We start from the raw sequence: 16,527 nt of genomic DNA on the forward strand, positions 1-16,527 counted from the left end.
CTCAGCACACAGTAAGGAAATGTAGCAAGGTGCCACTGGAAGAAGGGAGCTGCTTCTTTGTCTGTTGGCAGTGTGGCTTGGCAGCCATGCCCCTCTTTGCCACTGATTCGTTGAGTGGCATAATGGACGAGATCAGGCTTGAACCTCAGCAGGAACAGCTGGGCAGTGAGCAACCTGCGGAGGCTGCACTATGCCAACAAACTATCTTTCCAAGTCTTACATTTTTGCTTGGGGGTGTCGACAAAATTCTTGGTACCTTTCCCTGTATTTTCCCCTGCTGTGGGCTTTTATCTTGCTTCACCTTCGTGTTACATTCTCTCTACTGCTTTCTAGCTGTCTGAGAGGAGAGGTGGTCAGTCCTGACATGCCCTGTGAATAGAGTGCAGCAGGAATAACAAGTTCTGGATTGTGTGCTGCAAGACTTGGGCCACATCCACTCCATATATTTCAAGAGAGGGATGTGGGTGGCACTGTGGCCTAAGCCACTGAGCCTCTCGGGCTTGCGATCAGAAAGTTGGCAGTTTGAATCTGCACGACGGGGTGAGCTCCCATTGCTCTGTCGCAGCTTCTGCCAACCTAGCAGTTTGAAAGCATAGTAGTGAGAGTAGATAAATAGGTACCGCTGTGGCGGGAGGGTAAACTGCATTTCCCTGTGCACTGGCACTCATCTGTGTGCCAGTAGTGGTTTAGTCGTGCTGACCACATGACCCGGAAAGCTGTCTGCAGCCAAAACAGCGTCTCCCTCAGTCTGGAAAGTGAGGTGAGTGCTGCACCCCATAGTCACCTTTGATTGGACGTAACCATCCAGGGGTTAGATAAGATCTAGATAAGAATGTATATCTAGATAAGAATGTATATCTAAACAGGGTTTCAGGTAGCTATGGGTTTGCTGAGATATTCTAGTTTAGTTCTCATTACCTTGTAGAGGAAGTGGGACCTTCCCACAGCTCCGACTTTTCCTGTGGTGTTAAAAAACCCGACGTTCCCCTCTGTCGCTCCATAGATCTCATAGATTTGGGTGGGTCCAAATCGGTGTAGGAACTCCTTCCAGACCTCCGCACGCATGCCGTTGCCTATTGCCATTCGCACACAGTGGTCTCGGTCGCTGTCTGTCTGCAAAGCAGCATGTCAGAGGGATCGCTGCTGGACTAAATAAACTTTGCTAATATTTATTATTATTATACATTTCTATGCCACCTTTATCTTCCAAGGATCTCAAGGTGATGGGCATGGTTCTCTTCCTCCCCATTTAATCTTCACAACAACCCCGTGAGATAGGTTAGGCTAAGAGATCGTGACTGGCTCAAGGTCACCCAGTTAGCTTCATGGCTGAGTGAAGATTCGAACCCCCGTCTCCCAGGTCATAGTCCTGTTGGGATACTGCCAGGGCGACAAAGTCCATCATGGCCCCACGTCGCCTCCGGACGTCCATCGATCTCCCGTAGACACGCAGTATCAGCAATTAGCGACACGAGCTCTAGAAATAGCTTGCCACATTCCAGGGCTGATGCACGCTCTTATCAGCAGATAATGCACAGCAAAAGATGCACACAGGAGAGCATTTTTCATAAGTTTATTCTGCGTTAGTCAGAACAGAGAAAAAACATGACCGCCTGCTTCAGCGTTCAGGCACCGAGAGAGAGAAACGAAAGCAACAGAAAACATAAACATCCTGTGCACAGGAAATACGCAGACTCTGTGACTCTCAAAGCCTTCTCCCTTTTAAGGTGGAACGGAAATATCCTAACAAGTCCAACACTCTAACAATGATGCCACACTGACCAGTGCTGGCTTCCTGTCCTCCTGATAACAAACATGTCAGGTTAATGAAATGTGCTCAATGAATGGCTTCCTAGGAAGGCTCTTTGGAAACTTCACCTGGTTCAGACTGCAGCTGAGGGGCTGTTATTTAAACAGTATGCCATAAGAATAGCCTTGAATCAGGGCAGTGGCCCACCTGGTACAACACCTAAACGGCCTCAGTCCAGTCTCCACCCCCATCATTCTATCCGGACACTGAGGTCCAGCGCCGAGGGCCTTCTGGCAGTTCCCTCACTGTGAGAAGCCAAGTTACAGGGAACCAGGCAGAGGGCCTTCTCGGTAGTGGCACCCGCCCTGTGGAAAGCCCTCCCACCAGATGACAAAGAGAACGACAACTACCAGACTTTTAGAAGACATCTGAAGGCAGCCCTGTTTAGGGAAGCTTTCAATGTTTGATGCATTACTGTATTTTAATATTTTCTTGGAAGCCACCCAGAGTGGCTGGGGAGGCCCAGCCAGGTGGGCGGGGTATAAATAATAAATTATTATTATGATTATTATCTTGATCTGTTAGATACCTGTGGGAAGCCAACAAGCAGCAACAGAGCACAACAGCAGAATTTGCCTACCCAAGTTGGCGGCCTTCACTGGCTCTTGCAGGAACAAATCTCACAATTTACATGCTGTGCCACAGATAGAAGGCAACCAATGTCACCAAAGGTTTCCAAACCATGGTTTCCAATTCTGGTTCTCAGGTAGCTGCCAGGGCCCATGGGCCTTCTTTTAAAAACCAAGCAAAAGAAACTGACAGGGCCATAAACTACCCTGGAAATTGATGCAGCTTCTGGAGCATTTGACGGGTTTTTGTTTTTGTTTTTTGGAGATGGGGTGGCATTCACTAGGGGCACTGCTGCCTAGAAAAGGATGAAGATATTTTTAAGTTAAATAATAATAATAATAATAATAATAATAATAATAATAATAATAATAATAATAATAATAATAATAATAATAAATGAGTGCCTGCAACTGTGTACCTGCTTCACCAGCTGTTCCTCGGCAATAAAATGGATTTTTAAAAAACAATGAGAAAAGAAGATGGCTGCTCTCCAGGTGGTCATTTGCGAGCTCCCTGGCTGTGTGGGGCTCTTGACTTTGACCTCTAGAATTCCATCTGAATTCTTGGCAACACTTTTGCCGCAACAACAAAACTGGCCTCTCTCGCCAACGATTACCTTTTTCACATTACACAGGTAGCGCATCATTTCTCCCACATACAGGATCAGGGAAACGCGATATCGTCTGCAGTCATTCCAGAACTCAGAAACAGAGAACTTAGGTTTCAAGACATACGTAGACCCTTGTGGGAATAAAGAGAGAGTGGCTTAGGTGTGGCCTTGTTGTGAGCACTGGTATAGGCAGATGCAGTTCCAAGTGCCATGTATTATATTATTGCAACGTAAGTCATATGTTGGGCTGCCTCTGGAAAGTGTTTGGAAACTTTCAGCTGGGGCAAAATTCAGCAACTAAGGGATTTGCTCTAAATGTGCAGTGAAACCTCACAGATACAAAAGCCTCCTTGCTTCTTGAGCCAGACAGCAGCTGAAACAGGGCTGGAGGATTTCGTTAAGGAGGCTGGGAACTGTAGCTCTGACAGGGGTAAACTACTGTTTCCATGATTCTTTGGCGCAGGGGAGCAGTGCTCTTTAAAATCATGTTATGTACACAGCCTGAATATGTTTGACTTTCACACATAGGTTTCCTGGTCCGCTTCTTCCCATGGGTGGATGAAAGAATGTTCAGAATTAAATGGTGGCAGGTGTTTTCAATGTATAAAGTGCAAATATGTGGTGAGGAAGGATCCTATGCGGAGAGAGGTTGTGTGGTGTAGTGGTTAGAGCATCAGACTAGGACCTGGGAGACCAGGGCTCTGGTCCCCACTCGCCCTGAAGATCACTGGGCGATCTTGGGCCAGTCTCTCAGTCTAACTTGAGAGTACATCTGCACTCATGGATGTGTGTATGTCTATGCACTTATCAACCCATCTCTGCCTATCACCCTCTTGCAGAGGAGGCGTGTGAGTGGACATTCCATACATACCAGCTTCCAGGCATCCTCCAACCCCAACTATGAGTGCAACTGAGTGGTACAGCGGGAGCGGGATGTAGACGATGTCCTTGGCGCGGGCCCCAAGGTGGCCTGATAGGTTGGATGCTATCAGCATCTTTCTCTGGGAAAGGATAGCAGCTTTCGGTAGCCCTTGAGGAAAAAGAGAAGGGCTCATTTAACAACCACAAATGACTCCGTCCAGTGGGAAAGCGTAACATGCTGGGATCCCAATACATTCCTTCCCATGTTGACAGATTCTAGGAGCCACAGGTGAGAGCTGAGTGCAAGATGGGGACCAAAGGTGGGACAAACTACCCCAGAAGAAGCAAACAGATTCCCCATCAAAGGCACTAAGGTAAAGGTAAAGGGACCCCTGACCATTAGGTCCAGTCGTGGCCGACTCTGGGGTTGCGGCGCTCATTTCGCTTTATTGGCCGAGGGAGCCGGCGTACAGCTTCTGGGTCGTGTGGCCAGCATGACTAAGCCGCTTCTGGCGAACCAGAGCAGTGCATGGAAACGCCGTTTACCTTCCTGCCGGAGCAGTACCTATTTATCTACTTGCACTTTGACGTGCTTTCAAACTGCTAGGTTGGCAGGAGCTGAGACTGAGCAATGGGAGCTCACCCAATCGCGGGGATTCAAACTGCTGACCTTCTGATCAGCAAGTCCTAGGCTGTGTGGTTTAACCCACAGCGCCACCCGCGTCCCTTATCAAAGGCACTACCCCTCCCTTAATGACCCCATACACAAGTAGGGCAGGTAGAAGGAAGATGGGATTTCCAGACATAATTGCTCCCCTCACCCATCACTGTGACCTTTTCCCTCCTCACCTGTAGTCCCAGAGGTGAAAATATACAGGGATGTAGATTCAGCAGTTACGTTGGCTCTGAAGGAAATGGGCACAGGCTCGGCTGAGCTGGATTGGATCTGCCCAAGCAAAGCTTCCACACCCTCGGTTGGGGAGTCCTCGCTTAGGAAGAAAACTTGGACTCCTTCATTCTTTAGAGCGGGAAGGACATCCTCAATGGCGGCCTTGAAATCTTCAAGAGAGCATGAAAAGAGGTGAGGTTTTTTATTGACGCTTACTTCCTAACCTTAGGCACGGATATCTTCAAATACAGGCAACTCCCCATTTACGCATGTTCAATATGCATGCAACCGTATATACACACATTGCATTAAATCCGGACGTGACCCAAAAGGTCAGCAAAAGAGGCGGAATGGGGTGTTTGCAGGCTTTCCCAGTTGTGTTTTCAATGGCGTTCTTCTGCATTTATCCTGATTTTCTTGTGAGGTGTTTTAACATTTTCCCCTTAACCATTCCCTAATTCATTCCACACTTTCCAATGTTTTTCTCCATCGCTTTCCAAGCTGCAAAAAGCGTGAATCTTTTTAAAAGTTGATTTGTTGCGCTTTGCGAACAGCGCCCTTTAACCCACTTTAACTGTGCAAACTTAAAAGTTCAGTATGTTCTTGAATCCCTCCCCCCAAATATTGATGGACTAGAGGTGCCCTTTGTCTTCTTGGCTAGGTCTCCTTTCCTAAATGCTCAAATGCTCAAAAACGTATGCTCAAAACTTACTTTTTATTGTAAAATGAAAGCATGGACTCTTGGGATTATGGTTCATCCACAGGATAACTGCTTCTCCTTGCCTCTTACCCCTTCCCAACATCCATGACAGATTCCATAATCTCTGATCAGTGGCCATGCTGTCTGGGGCAGATAGGATTTGGAGTCCAGAACATCTGTAGGCCAGAGGTCCCCTGAGGTATAGCCATGTACCTAATTGGAGCTGAGAAGCCACTGTGGATCCCTAGTCACCTGGGCAGTCAGTGAACTGGCACAAAACAGGGAGCTCTGCAAACATCAGCTGAAGGTTTATCCACTCTTACCTTTCCTCCACTCTTTCCAGCCAAGGTCTGTGCTTTGAAGCTCTGTGTCCAGGTGCCTCCCCACCCCATTTATTTATTCATTTTGCTCCAGAGCTTTTCCTGTGAAAGCCTGCTCTTTAGTGCTCAATGGGAGCAAACGTCAACCCACAGAAAACCCTGATTGATGCTTGTTCTGATTCAGCTTTAAAGAATGGGTTTTTGCAGGGAAGACTTGGTGGGGGTGGGAGTATGGATCAGCCCCAAGTTAGCAAGCCTTTTTTTTGCACAGTTTGCAAAATCGAGCAATGTGACCATGCATTTTGTCTGGGACTGCAACATCAAAAGTGAGAGCAGGGAAGAAAGAGAGGATAAAAGGGGCTTATACACTTTATATACCGGTACTTTTTGCCCCACTCTTTACAGGCTCTGTGTTTGAGCCGTCCCGCCCCTCCAAGATTTTCCTGCAAAAACCTTCTCCTCTTTAAAGCTGAATTCAGATTTCCCCTGGATTGGCGTTGGCTCAGATTGAGCACTGAAGAGCAAGTTTTCACAGAGAAAACCCTGGAGCAAAAAGAAGGGCACCCAGACACGAAGCTTTAAATCACCAACCATGCCTGGAAAGAGCCAAGGAAAGGTAAGTGTGGACAAGCCCTTAGTCGCAATCTCTTCCGGATCCAGCCCAAGAAATGTTCCTGCAAGAAGAAGAGCTGCAAATGGTGCTCCCCACCAAAAACTGGCCAAGTTTTCGGGGCGCCTGAGGCAGCATATTCTACACAAACCGCTTTCCCTGGAAGCAGAAATACGATTTAAACAAATTTAACTATTCAGTCCCTTTCATGACACTCAAAAGCAGATGTCTGGGGCTGCTGCCAGGATTCCTTGCCCAGAGGAGAGCAGTGGTCAAACTGGCTTAACTGTGCAGTCCAGACATGCTTTCATTTCCCCCCTGAGGTGCAGCTATTTCCCACTAGCCAACAGTCACCATCACCTGGAGTTGTCAGTAGCACTTTGGCCTTGCAGGAGCTGAGGGCATGCAAGAGAGACTTGGCTCGGATGTTATAGTTGATACACGCCATGACGCTGCCAATCTTCTCCAGTCCCATCCAGACCCAGAGATAGGCAGGGACGTTCTTGAGGAAAACAGCCACTGTTTCCCCTTCTTCCAGCCCCACATGGTCCCGGAGCACTCTGGCCAGCTGACTGCTGCGCCTGTCGATATCTCGGTAGGAATAGGTTTCGTCTCCAAAAAGGACCAGGGGCTTCTCTGGGTGCTTCTGGACTTTGGCCAAGAAGAAGTCCAGTAAGGTGATGGGAGGTTTGCGGCTGACACACCTGTGGCATTTGTATCCTAATTGAAGGATGCGAAAGAAGGCGACCACGTCCTGCCAAAAATAGGGGCTGTAAAATTTCCCCAGGTGGTAGAGAAGGATCAAGATCCCTGACACAACCGTGTTCACGTCGAGCATGGCTGGGGTCTGGCTTCAGAAGACCCAAGCTCCTGGAATCTGCAGGCACCCACTGCCTCTGGCAGGCTCCGTCTGAGAGCTGCTGAATGGAAGGCAGAAAAGCAACGAGGAACATTAAATGAGATGGAATTTAGACTCTCCCCTCCCACCAGTTCCCACAAGCTAATAGGAGGGAACACTTGACTGTCAGTCTGCAGACAGTTAATTTGCATGGACTGAGTTGTCTTTGGCTCACAGCGCAGGGTTGGTGGCACACACAGCTCCTCTGACTTACGGTTAGTGATTATATTTCCTCTCGGATGAAGGCAGGGCTTTATTTCAGCCGGAACTCACCGGATCTCAGTTCCAGCACCTCTAAGGTGGGCTCCATTGCCATCGTAAGAGGACGAGGGAGAGTTCCAACACCTCTTTTTCTATAAAAATAGCACTAGATGAGGACATTGGTGCTGTCCACGTGTGCAGTTATGGTAAAACACTCTTCTGTTTGGGTACGGCAGAGGCGCCATCTTCTCAAGACAATTGAGCAGGCCCAACACAATGTCCCAATGTCAAGCGCACGTCACGTGATGTCCTGATGATGTTCAAGGAGCCAGGGACTGGCGCCAAGCACCCTCTGAAGATTGAGGGGGCCTGGCTCCCTCCCAAAAATATTGGGGGGGGGACTGCTTCGTCCCCTAGGAGTTGCAGTGCCTCGTGTATGGTATGCTTACAAGAGCTCAGAGTTCCAAAATGTGGGTTGATAGAGAGAAAATCAAATGGACTCTCCACAGACATTTATGCGTTTATTTCATTTTTTTTGTCCCACCCTTGGTACCTGTAAAGGTCAGTAAGTTAGCAAAGATGGCTGCCTCTCGTTTTATACTCCAAATAAGCTTGGGAAGCAGGTTGCACTCACAAGGAGCAGCTGAGGGGCTGGGAACCTCTGGTGTTGTCAGGAACTGGGCAGAGGAGGAATAGTGGAGACGGCCTCCCCAGCCTGACCCTTCCAGAGAAGAAGTTCAGAATTAAAACAGGGGGTTGAGGGAGGTAGCAGCTCAGAGGCACATGAGGGGGAAAGCTGGGAAATCATGGGACAGCCAGAACAACACCCAGCTGAAACGTTGTCCTCAGAAGGCATTCCAGACCCTCCATCTCTCAGATTCCGGTGAGCTTTAAAAGTAGGAGAGCAAAGAGCTCAAAGACAGGGCACGTAGCAGCACCCATAGAGAAGACAATGAGAATGACGAGTGAGGAAGTGGGAGAGCAGAGATTCACTCAGGACAATGCCATTATCCAAGAGGCTGGGCTCTATAGCCTCTCTCTGCTGTAAAGATTGAAATAAAAAAAGAACGGTAAGAAACTTTCCCTTGTCTTTGTACTTTCCTGGGCAACCAGCTAGGAGCCGCTGACAGCATCCTGACATATGTGCAGGCCAAATGCTGCCCTCTGTAAACATTGCATATATGTACATCTGGTATATCTGGTTATAGGGATGCGGGTGGCGCTGTGGGTTAAACCACAGAGCCTAGGGCTTGCTGATCAGAAGGTCGCGGTTCGAATCCCCGCAATGGGGTGAGCTCCCGTTGCTCGGTCCCTGCTCCTGCCAACCTAGCAGTTCGAAAGCACGTCAAAGTGCAAGTAGATAAATAGGTACCGCTCCAGTGGGAAGGTAAAAGGCGTTTCTGTGTGCTGCTCTGGTTCTCCAGAAGCGGCTTAGTCATGCTGGCCACATGACCTGGAAGCTGTACGCCGGCTCCCTCGGCCAATAAAGTGAGATGAGTGCCGCAACCCCAGAGTCGGCCACAACTGGACCCAATGATCCTTTACCTTTACATCTGGTTATGGCTAGGTCAAGGGCTGTAGTGCAGTGGCAGAGCCTTACATACAGAAGGCCTCAGGTTTAATCCCCAGAATCTCCAGATATAGGGCTGTGAGAGACCCCTGCCCGAAACCCTGGACAGCTCCTGCAGTCAGTGTATGGTAGGCAATACTGAGCTAGATGGACCAGTTGTCTGATTTGGTATAAAGCAGCTTCTGATCTGCTCCTTGCAAGCTCCAGCTCAGTGCAGCAGCCCCAGCTACAGCTCCTGTCACATGTACACCCCCTGAAAAAAACCATCCAGTCCCCCTTTCAGTATATTCCTTCATCCCCCTGCCCTATCTTCCTCAAGCCCTCCAGCCTACGTTTTTACACCCATCCTATATCTATCTTGCTCTATCTACCGATGACTGGGTGTGGCTGAAATCCTCTGTGCACTGACTCAGAAGAATGCTCTGAGATGACAGTGGCCTTTTCCAGCATCTCTGGAAAACCATCACTTTTGGACCACATTCCAAGACCATGCAATGTCTGGAACCCTACTGAAATGAAGCACCGATCCTAGTTCTTTTGTTGTTCCAGATGCGCAACGATCTGGTTGTATCATTAATATTATTTATTAAATCCATTTGAAGTTCACAAGGTGGTTCACAACATAAAAATACAAAAGGAGAACACAAACTAATGAGAAGACGACGTGATGTTTCCTCCATGAGGTTCCAGCCTAGAAGCATGAAGACCACACTGTGCTTTCTGTGGCTGGTTCACCTGAATTTAAGTGGCAGCATTTAAATGTGTTGCCATCAATTGTGGCCAATTCCAGACTGTAGCTATTTTGTGGGTGGGATTCCATCCTATACCAGCAAATTGAGGTTGTGCAATTAAAGCAGATTTGATTATATTGTGTTTACATTAATCCCTGGACCACATCTGCACATGTATGCACAGCTACATGCAAATGTGTGATAACACGCAAAAACATTCCAGTGGGTAAGGAGCAGAGGACCCCGGTGACAGCCTCATGTATGTAGTTTGCAATATATACATTGCAGAGCAAATGTGTTGTGTGAACACAGAAGGACAAAGTCTACAGGGAAAAAGAAAAACCAGGCACTCCTTTAAAAAAACAACAAAAGGTCCTCCAAACTAACTTGTGCAGGATTCTCAAGAATTCATGGAGATGCATGCATGCCCTCCCCAGACAAAAGCCAAAGTGTTCAGTGCTCTAGTTGTTCCTGGGTTTCCTGTGCTACTAAGGACAGCTAAAGAGGCATTCACAGCTTCAGTTTCTTCTCTGCAATGGCACTGAAGATCTGCTGAGTCATTGGCACGTAACTTTTTTCCAAGTCATCTAGGAAGAAGAGAGGGTCCCTGATGATGACAGGGTCAAATCCTTCCTTCACCAGTTGACTTTTGAGCTGCTTAAAAGTGCCTGTGGTCTCCAGCATGTCCTGTGTGAAAAAGGGCACTGGGGTGAGTACAGAAGCATGAATGACGCCCCACCTGTAATCATCTCAGGCAGGCAAGCAAGCCCTGATAAGAAGTAATGACTCTACGGCAGTTTTATGTTACGTTTACTTATAAAAAACACATCCAGAGCACGGCTTCTTGCCTGCTCGCATTGATGATAGTTGGTCTGTCTGAATCTCCACCCCTTTCACAGCAGGAAGGACGTCAAATTCCAGCCCTTCCCCTCTTGCCCATCCATTGTCCTCTGACCTTATCCATTCTCCTAGAACGGGGACTGAGAGGCTGGCCTTCCCCCTTCCACTCGACACACTCTCAGTCCTCTGCTTATCTGCTGATTGCCTAGCAACACTCTGGCTGCCTCCTAACTCTCCTGCTTCTTGAGAGCTAACAGGTAACAGGGTTTAGTGAGCAGGAAGAGGCGGCGGCAGAGAGAAGTCCGGAATCAGAAGCAGGAGAGGAGGGAGGCCAAGAAGCAGAGATGGGACAGGCTGGTGAAGAAGCACAGGTGTCTCCCCCTCCTGCTGCGACCCGTTCCTTTCCTCACTAGTATCTCAGAACCAGGAGAGGCATGAAGCGGGAGGAGCAGAGACAGGCAGGCAGGCACAGTCTCATATTGCTTCCTGGAAGAGGAGGTGACATAGACAGCTGTGGGAAGGCAGGGACCTTCATTCTCCACCACTGCCTCATGGAGGCAAGACCTACTGAAGAAGAGTTGGTGTGCTTATTGGGCCTGGCGCTCCTGCGCAGATCCTGTTTTTTGTACCAAAGAGTTAACTTCACATACTCCATGTGATTTACTGAAGGCTCACTCCTGACAGCTAACAACATTAATAATACATACTAAAGAGTGATGCAACAGAGCAGCACCTTACCCGGATGCGAATGAAGCGAGGTATAGCATAGTTTGGCAAGCAGTCCTTGGCATGGGCATACACCTCCTTCCCATCAAAGGGCAGCCCATCCTTCAGGCATATGGATGCCATCCCGATCTTTCCTTCATGTCCTGGAACAAACCAAAAAGAGGAATGTTTTAAGGGCATTGCCACATGTTGCACACAAACGAGGATAAAAGACAACCCCAATGGGGGCTTCTTCTAGGGGGGCTTCCAGATGTGGCAGCATCCCCATCACAGCTGTTCTGTCTTAAACTGGAAGCGGAAGCAGAGCTCTGCTTCCAGAAAACTAACACTCTGTGGCCAAGTGTGCAGCCTTCATTTCCTCTGCCCCAAATGTTGGAGGGGGACAGTTTTCACTGGGACCATTATTTGTGTGAGAAAGGGTGAAATACTACTTCTCCCTGCTCCCACTGCACTTCACACATGCGCACACAATTATTTTTGTGTGCGGAGGGAGAAAAGAAAGGATCCAAAGGCAGTGTTAAAGAAGAGGGCTAAAGTAGGGGCAGGGGGCCCTGTGGATCTCCATATGTTGTTGGGCTGCTGCTCCTGTCATCCCTGATCACTGGCCATGCTGACTGGGGCTGATGGGTTAGAGTCCAATAGAATCTGGAGGGCTGCAGGTTCACCATCTCAGGATTAAAGCAGTAGAATTAATTCCTAGAGAGCTAATAGACAATAGAGAAGGAAATGGTTCTACTGCCATGCCTAGCCCTGACCTGGTAAATGTAGAGTCCTCAGAGGGTGAACAAACGTAGAGTCCTCAGAGGGTGAACGCCAAGAACTTTGAGGAGTACGCAGGGTCTCTTAGAACTAGCACTGAGGATCCCCTTGAGGGATCTTCCCAGGGAAGGCCTGCTGAAAAACCCTTGGTGGTATCAAAGGAAGAGTAGGAGCCACCACCACCCCAGTCCTCAAGAACACCAGCATTGAAAGATCTGGGTCTGAGGGAACACTTTTGGTGGACTTGTAAAAGAGTAAAAGTGTATTGGGAAATGATCCATAACAAACTGAAAAATATGTTTAAAAGTACTCCCCCCCCCCAAAAAAAAAACCACAACTACTCCAGAGTCCTTTCTGTTGGGGATAATTCAGACTGAAATTCCCAGGTGTCAAAAAAGGTTATTTATGTAGGCCACTACTGCGGCTCATGTTTTGTTAGCCCCAAAATGGAAAATGAGCAAAGTCCCAACTAAAGAAGAGTGGCAACTTAAGTTGACAGAATATGTGCAGCTTGCAGACATACAGAAGAAGAGAACAAGAAGAACATACATTTAGAGAAGACTGGAAAACTTTTACTGAATATATGGGAAATAACTGTGTACAGCTGAAAACGCTGGCAGCATTAAGATAAATTCAACAGTGTAAATAAGTTATGATGCATGTATTAATGGAATACTGAATGGTATAGTTTCTGTAAAATATGCAGGAATTTATGATATGTAAAATGAACCATGGAAAGAGAAGAAGTAAAGTCATTGGTATGTCAAGGATGTATAAATGAGTATTTTAAATCGTAAAACAGAAAATTTGTGTGTGTGTGTGTGTGTGTGTGTGTGTGTGAAAGATCCAGGTCTGTGGCTGAAGAGCAATGACGTAGCATGTGTGTGATATAAAAATTCGGCACCCCTTCACCTCTCCACTTCTGTTGTTTGTCGTTGTTGTGGTGTCCCCTACAGGCACCCTCTTGATTCAGTGCCCAGTGCAGGCGAACCAGTCTCGCTCCCCTAAATGCACCTCTGCTACAGACTCAGAGTCAACACACAGCTCATGAGTAAAGAGTCTCCCGAGCCTTTCAGTTGCTGGAAAATCCACTTCTGCCCTTCGGAGGAGGTGAGGTTGCGGGCTTCACAGCCCCACCACGCACGCGGTGGGTGGAGGCCAGTCCCCGCACGATTGGGGGGGATTGCCAGCCGCGTCATGTTAGGCCAATCGGCTGGTTCAGGGAGCGTGGCCTGCCCTATAAAGTCAGGATGCGGCCGGGGATCTCCCTCTTTGCCGCTCATCCGCTGTTTGGTTTTCCCACCCTCCCACCCTATAAGGTTTTGTTCTTTGACCTTGCTATGGACCTTGGTTGGTCGCCATTGAGGGGCCTGGTAGGAATTTTTCCACTTGGCAAATTGGCACGAGCCACTTGGTTTTCACCTACCTCGTAGCAATTGTCATAACTTTCCAGGTATTGGCGGTTAGGCATTGGTATATTTCTGTAGATGGAAGAGGGGAGGTAATGCCATCACCTGCCCTGCATATTGAAGAGTAGTCCAGTAAAGGATTCCGGGGGGCGTGGCCCTGTCCGAAGCCTGGGGAGGTGAGGGCCCAAGGCACGCCCCCTATCGGTGACCCCAGGGGAGTTCCTAGTTGATGTGCATCAGCAGGACTCCTTCTGCTGGTGGTTAACCCTTCCCAGACTTCAAGCGGATGGGCTGAAGTTGGATATAGTTGATTAGGACCAATCAGTGGCGTAGCGTGGGGGGTGCAGGGGGGGCCGGCCGCACCGGGCGCAACATCTGGGGGTTAGGGTTAGGGGGCGCAAATCCACGGGTTAGGGGGCGCAAATTACTTGCCTTGCCCCGGGTGCTGATAACCCACGCTACGCCACTGGGACCAATGCCTAAGCCAATACCACTCATCACGTGTAACCAATAAAGCTGTGGCCTTTTTTAGCCCATTAACCTTAATAATTGTGTTGTGTGTCATTATTTCTACTTGGGGGGCGGGAACTCGCCACGCAACAGCACAGGTCTCCGGCTCCTGATTCTAGTTCCTGCAGCTTGCCTGAACTCCCTGCGCTATTAGCTTTGGATTGTTGCCTGATGTTGCTTCTGGTTTATACCTTGGACCTTGGCTGACTCTCCATGCTTGACCTTGGTTTGTTTGCACTGTGCTCCATCTGCAACCCTGTCCCTGCTGGGGAGTGCTTTGCTATTTGATATCTTCTAGGACTGGGCACCCACTAGAGAGTGGCATAATCCAGGAAATGGCTACAACAATCTATACAAGCCGTAACCCGCTAGAACAGCAGCAATACAGGCCATCTACACCTGGGGAAAATTGCACAGCTATTCTATGGAATTTTCTTATTTGTTATTAAGTCAGATTTTCTGAGATTTGAAAGAAAAATGGAAGCTGGACAGGGATCAAACAAGAGGATGTTGTTGCAGGAAACTGCAATATAAAACTTATCGCATTAAAAAAAAGTGTTTGTGTCCTGGTGCTTCACTTGTCACAACTAACTGCTCTAGATGTGCAACAGTTGCAGACATTTGTCCTGCACCCTGATGTGCAAATGGACCCTCCTTCAGCAGTAAATAATAAAACATGTTAATGTCGCTTTGGGGAAATTGTATTCTGTGAACATTGTTTCTTTACCTACTCCTAGACTATACGGAGAACCCAGTATGGCTCATTCATTTTCTTGCCAAGTGAATTTTCTCTTTCAGATTGTTTTTCTCCTTCTTCACATGTCCCCCCCCTCCCTTAGGCATATAGATTTCGTAGTTGTGAAATTACTATCATCTCCTTCTGCTATTTCAGAAGCTAGCTTAGACACCTGCTTTCCAGGCTGCTTTTCTTTTATTGCATTTATAGGGAGGCTGGATGTTATGGTTTTATCGTAGGCTTGGGATTCATGTTCGGTTTTATGGTGAATTTTTCATTGTACTTTATGTGGCTGATCTTTACATACACCGCTTAGAAATGATTTTTTTTTTAAAGCACAATATACATGCCATGAAATAATTAATTAAATAGGCTTCTAAATATCCACTGGCCTGGGCTTGTCGGTGGGACATTAAAAATTGCTTATTGGCAACCAAGTAGAGAACATGTTGTAAACAGCAAAGAAGTTGGTTCTGGTCTTTCTGGCTTTTTGCTATGTCACAAATAACCACATTCTCTACATTAGAGGGGAAATGATCAGTCCATCTTGCACCCTGGGAGGTGAATGGGTTTTTGCTCCCGCAAACATTTTCATTGTCCACAGTACAACTCAGAATAGATAAAAGGGTTACATCTGAATATGTCTGCCTGTAGCACAAGGCAGTATGTGGACTAGAGAGAAAGATTAACCTAACTGGCATCTTGATCTCAAATATTTGTGCTAGCATATCTGCCAGTGGCGCAATGTCATGGTTTGTGACTTTGCTCTGATCGTTGTGGGAGCCCTTCTAAGTAGTGGAGTAGGAAAGCTGGAAATAGTGCCAACGTATTTCACATCTGGCAACCAATGCACCCCTTTGGTTTCAGATAATACAGGGGTAGATGAATCTAAAAAGCCCAGGACACAAATTTTCACAGCCCTCTAGTGGCTATGGTGGCTCATTTACCAGAAGTGAGGTATTTCGTGTTAACTCTGGAAGAGTAGACTCAATTCTGACCAGACTAAGCCTTCTGATCTATATTTTGCCCTAGGAGGCTTAGTTTGGTCAGAATTGAGTCTGCGCTTCCAGAGTTAACACAAAATGCATTACTTTTGGCAAATGAGCCATCATAGCTGCTAGAGGGCCGTGAAAATTCGTGTCACGGGCTTTGTAGATTTCTCTACCCATGTGCTATCTGAAACCAAAGGGGCCCATTAGTTGCCAGATGTGTGTTTTTTCCAGCTCTCCTTCCCACTGTAGCTAGCAAAACATATATTAGCTAGCAAAACACATTTCACACATGTCACCAGAGACATGCCTTCCAGCTTCTCTTACACTATTTGCGCCACTGACGGTATTAATGTGGGACTAATAGAAAGAGAGAAGGGCCATTAGGAAAAGGAAGAAGTAGTGATATAGTTTGTGGCCAGGGCAGGTTTTCTGTTCGTGTTACAAACTGATGCAATCTATCGATGTGAAAGTGTTGCATATTACATTCACTGTCTTGTATCTCTTCAGTGGAGAAGCAGCATATAAAAATAAAGCAGCATTTCAAAATAAACACTGTTGACCTAATGGATCTAACTGTGATTCCTGCATTGCAGAGGTTTGGACTAGATGACCGCTGGGATCCCTTCCAACTCTGCAATTCTAAATCTCTGTTCAGCACGTTCTGCAGATCCATCATAAGGAGAGTGAAAAAAGTGCGGCTATTCCACAATGAATGCCCAGTGTGGAAGCATTGTGGGTGAAGGACATTTTTTCAGTGGAGGGGGAGCAGAGGCGAGCTGCCGACC

General features: G+C 47.5%; 1 protein-coding gene across 1 annotated transcript in view; it reads right to left on the reverse strand.

Annotated features, from left to right (window-relative positions):
- Positions 1-16,527, reverse strand: part of LOC308571669 (uncharacterized protein) — a 51,911-nt gene that overhangs the window by 8,673 nt on the left and 26,711 nt on the right. The window contains exons 9-15 of the mRNA XM_081167315.1: positions 11,349-11,479; positions 10,282-10,457; positions 6,731-7,221; positions 4,701-4,910; positions 3,862-4,020; positions 2,997-3,121; positions 919-1,113 (exon numbers count right to left, since the gene is read on the reverse strand). Coding sequence (XP_081023441.1) covers positions 919-1,113; positions 2,997-3,121; positions 3,862-4,020; positions 4,701-4,910; positions 6,731-7,221; positions 10,282-10,457; positions 11,349-11,479 — 1,487 coding nt within the window. The remainder of the gene's footprint in view (positions 1-918; positions 1,114-2,996; positions 3,122-3,861; positions 4,021-4,700; positions 4,911-6,730; positions 7,222-10,281; positions 10,458-11,348; positions 11,480-16,527) is intronic.

Source organism: Podarcis bocagei (genome assembly GCF_964188305.1).
Source record: "Podarcis bocagei genome assembly, chromosome: 13".
NCBI lineage: Eukaryota > Metazoa > Chordata > Lepidosauria > Squamata > Lacertidae > Podarcis > Podarcis bocagei.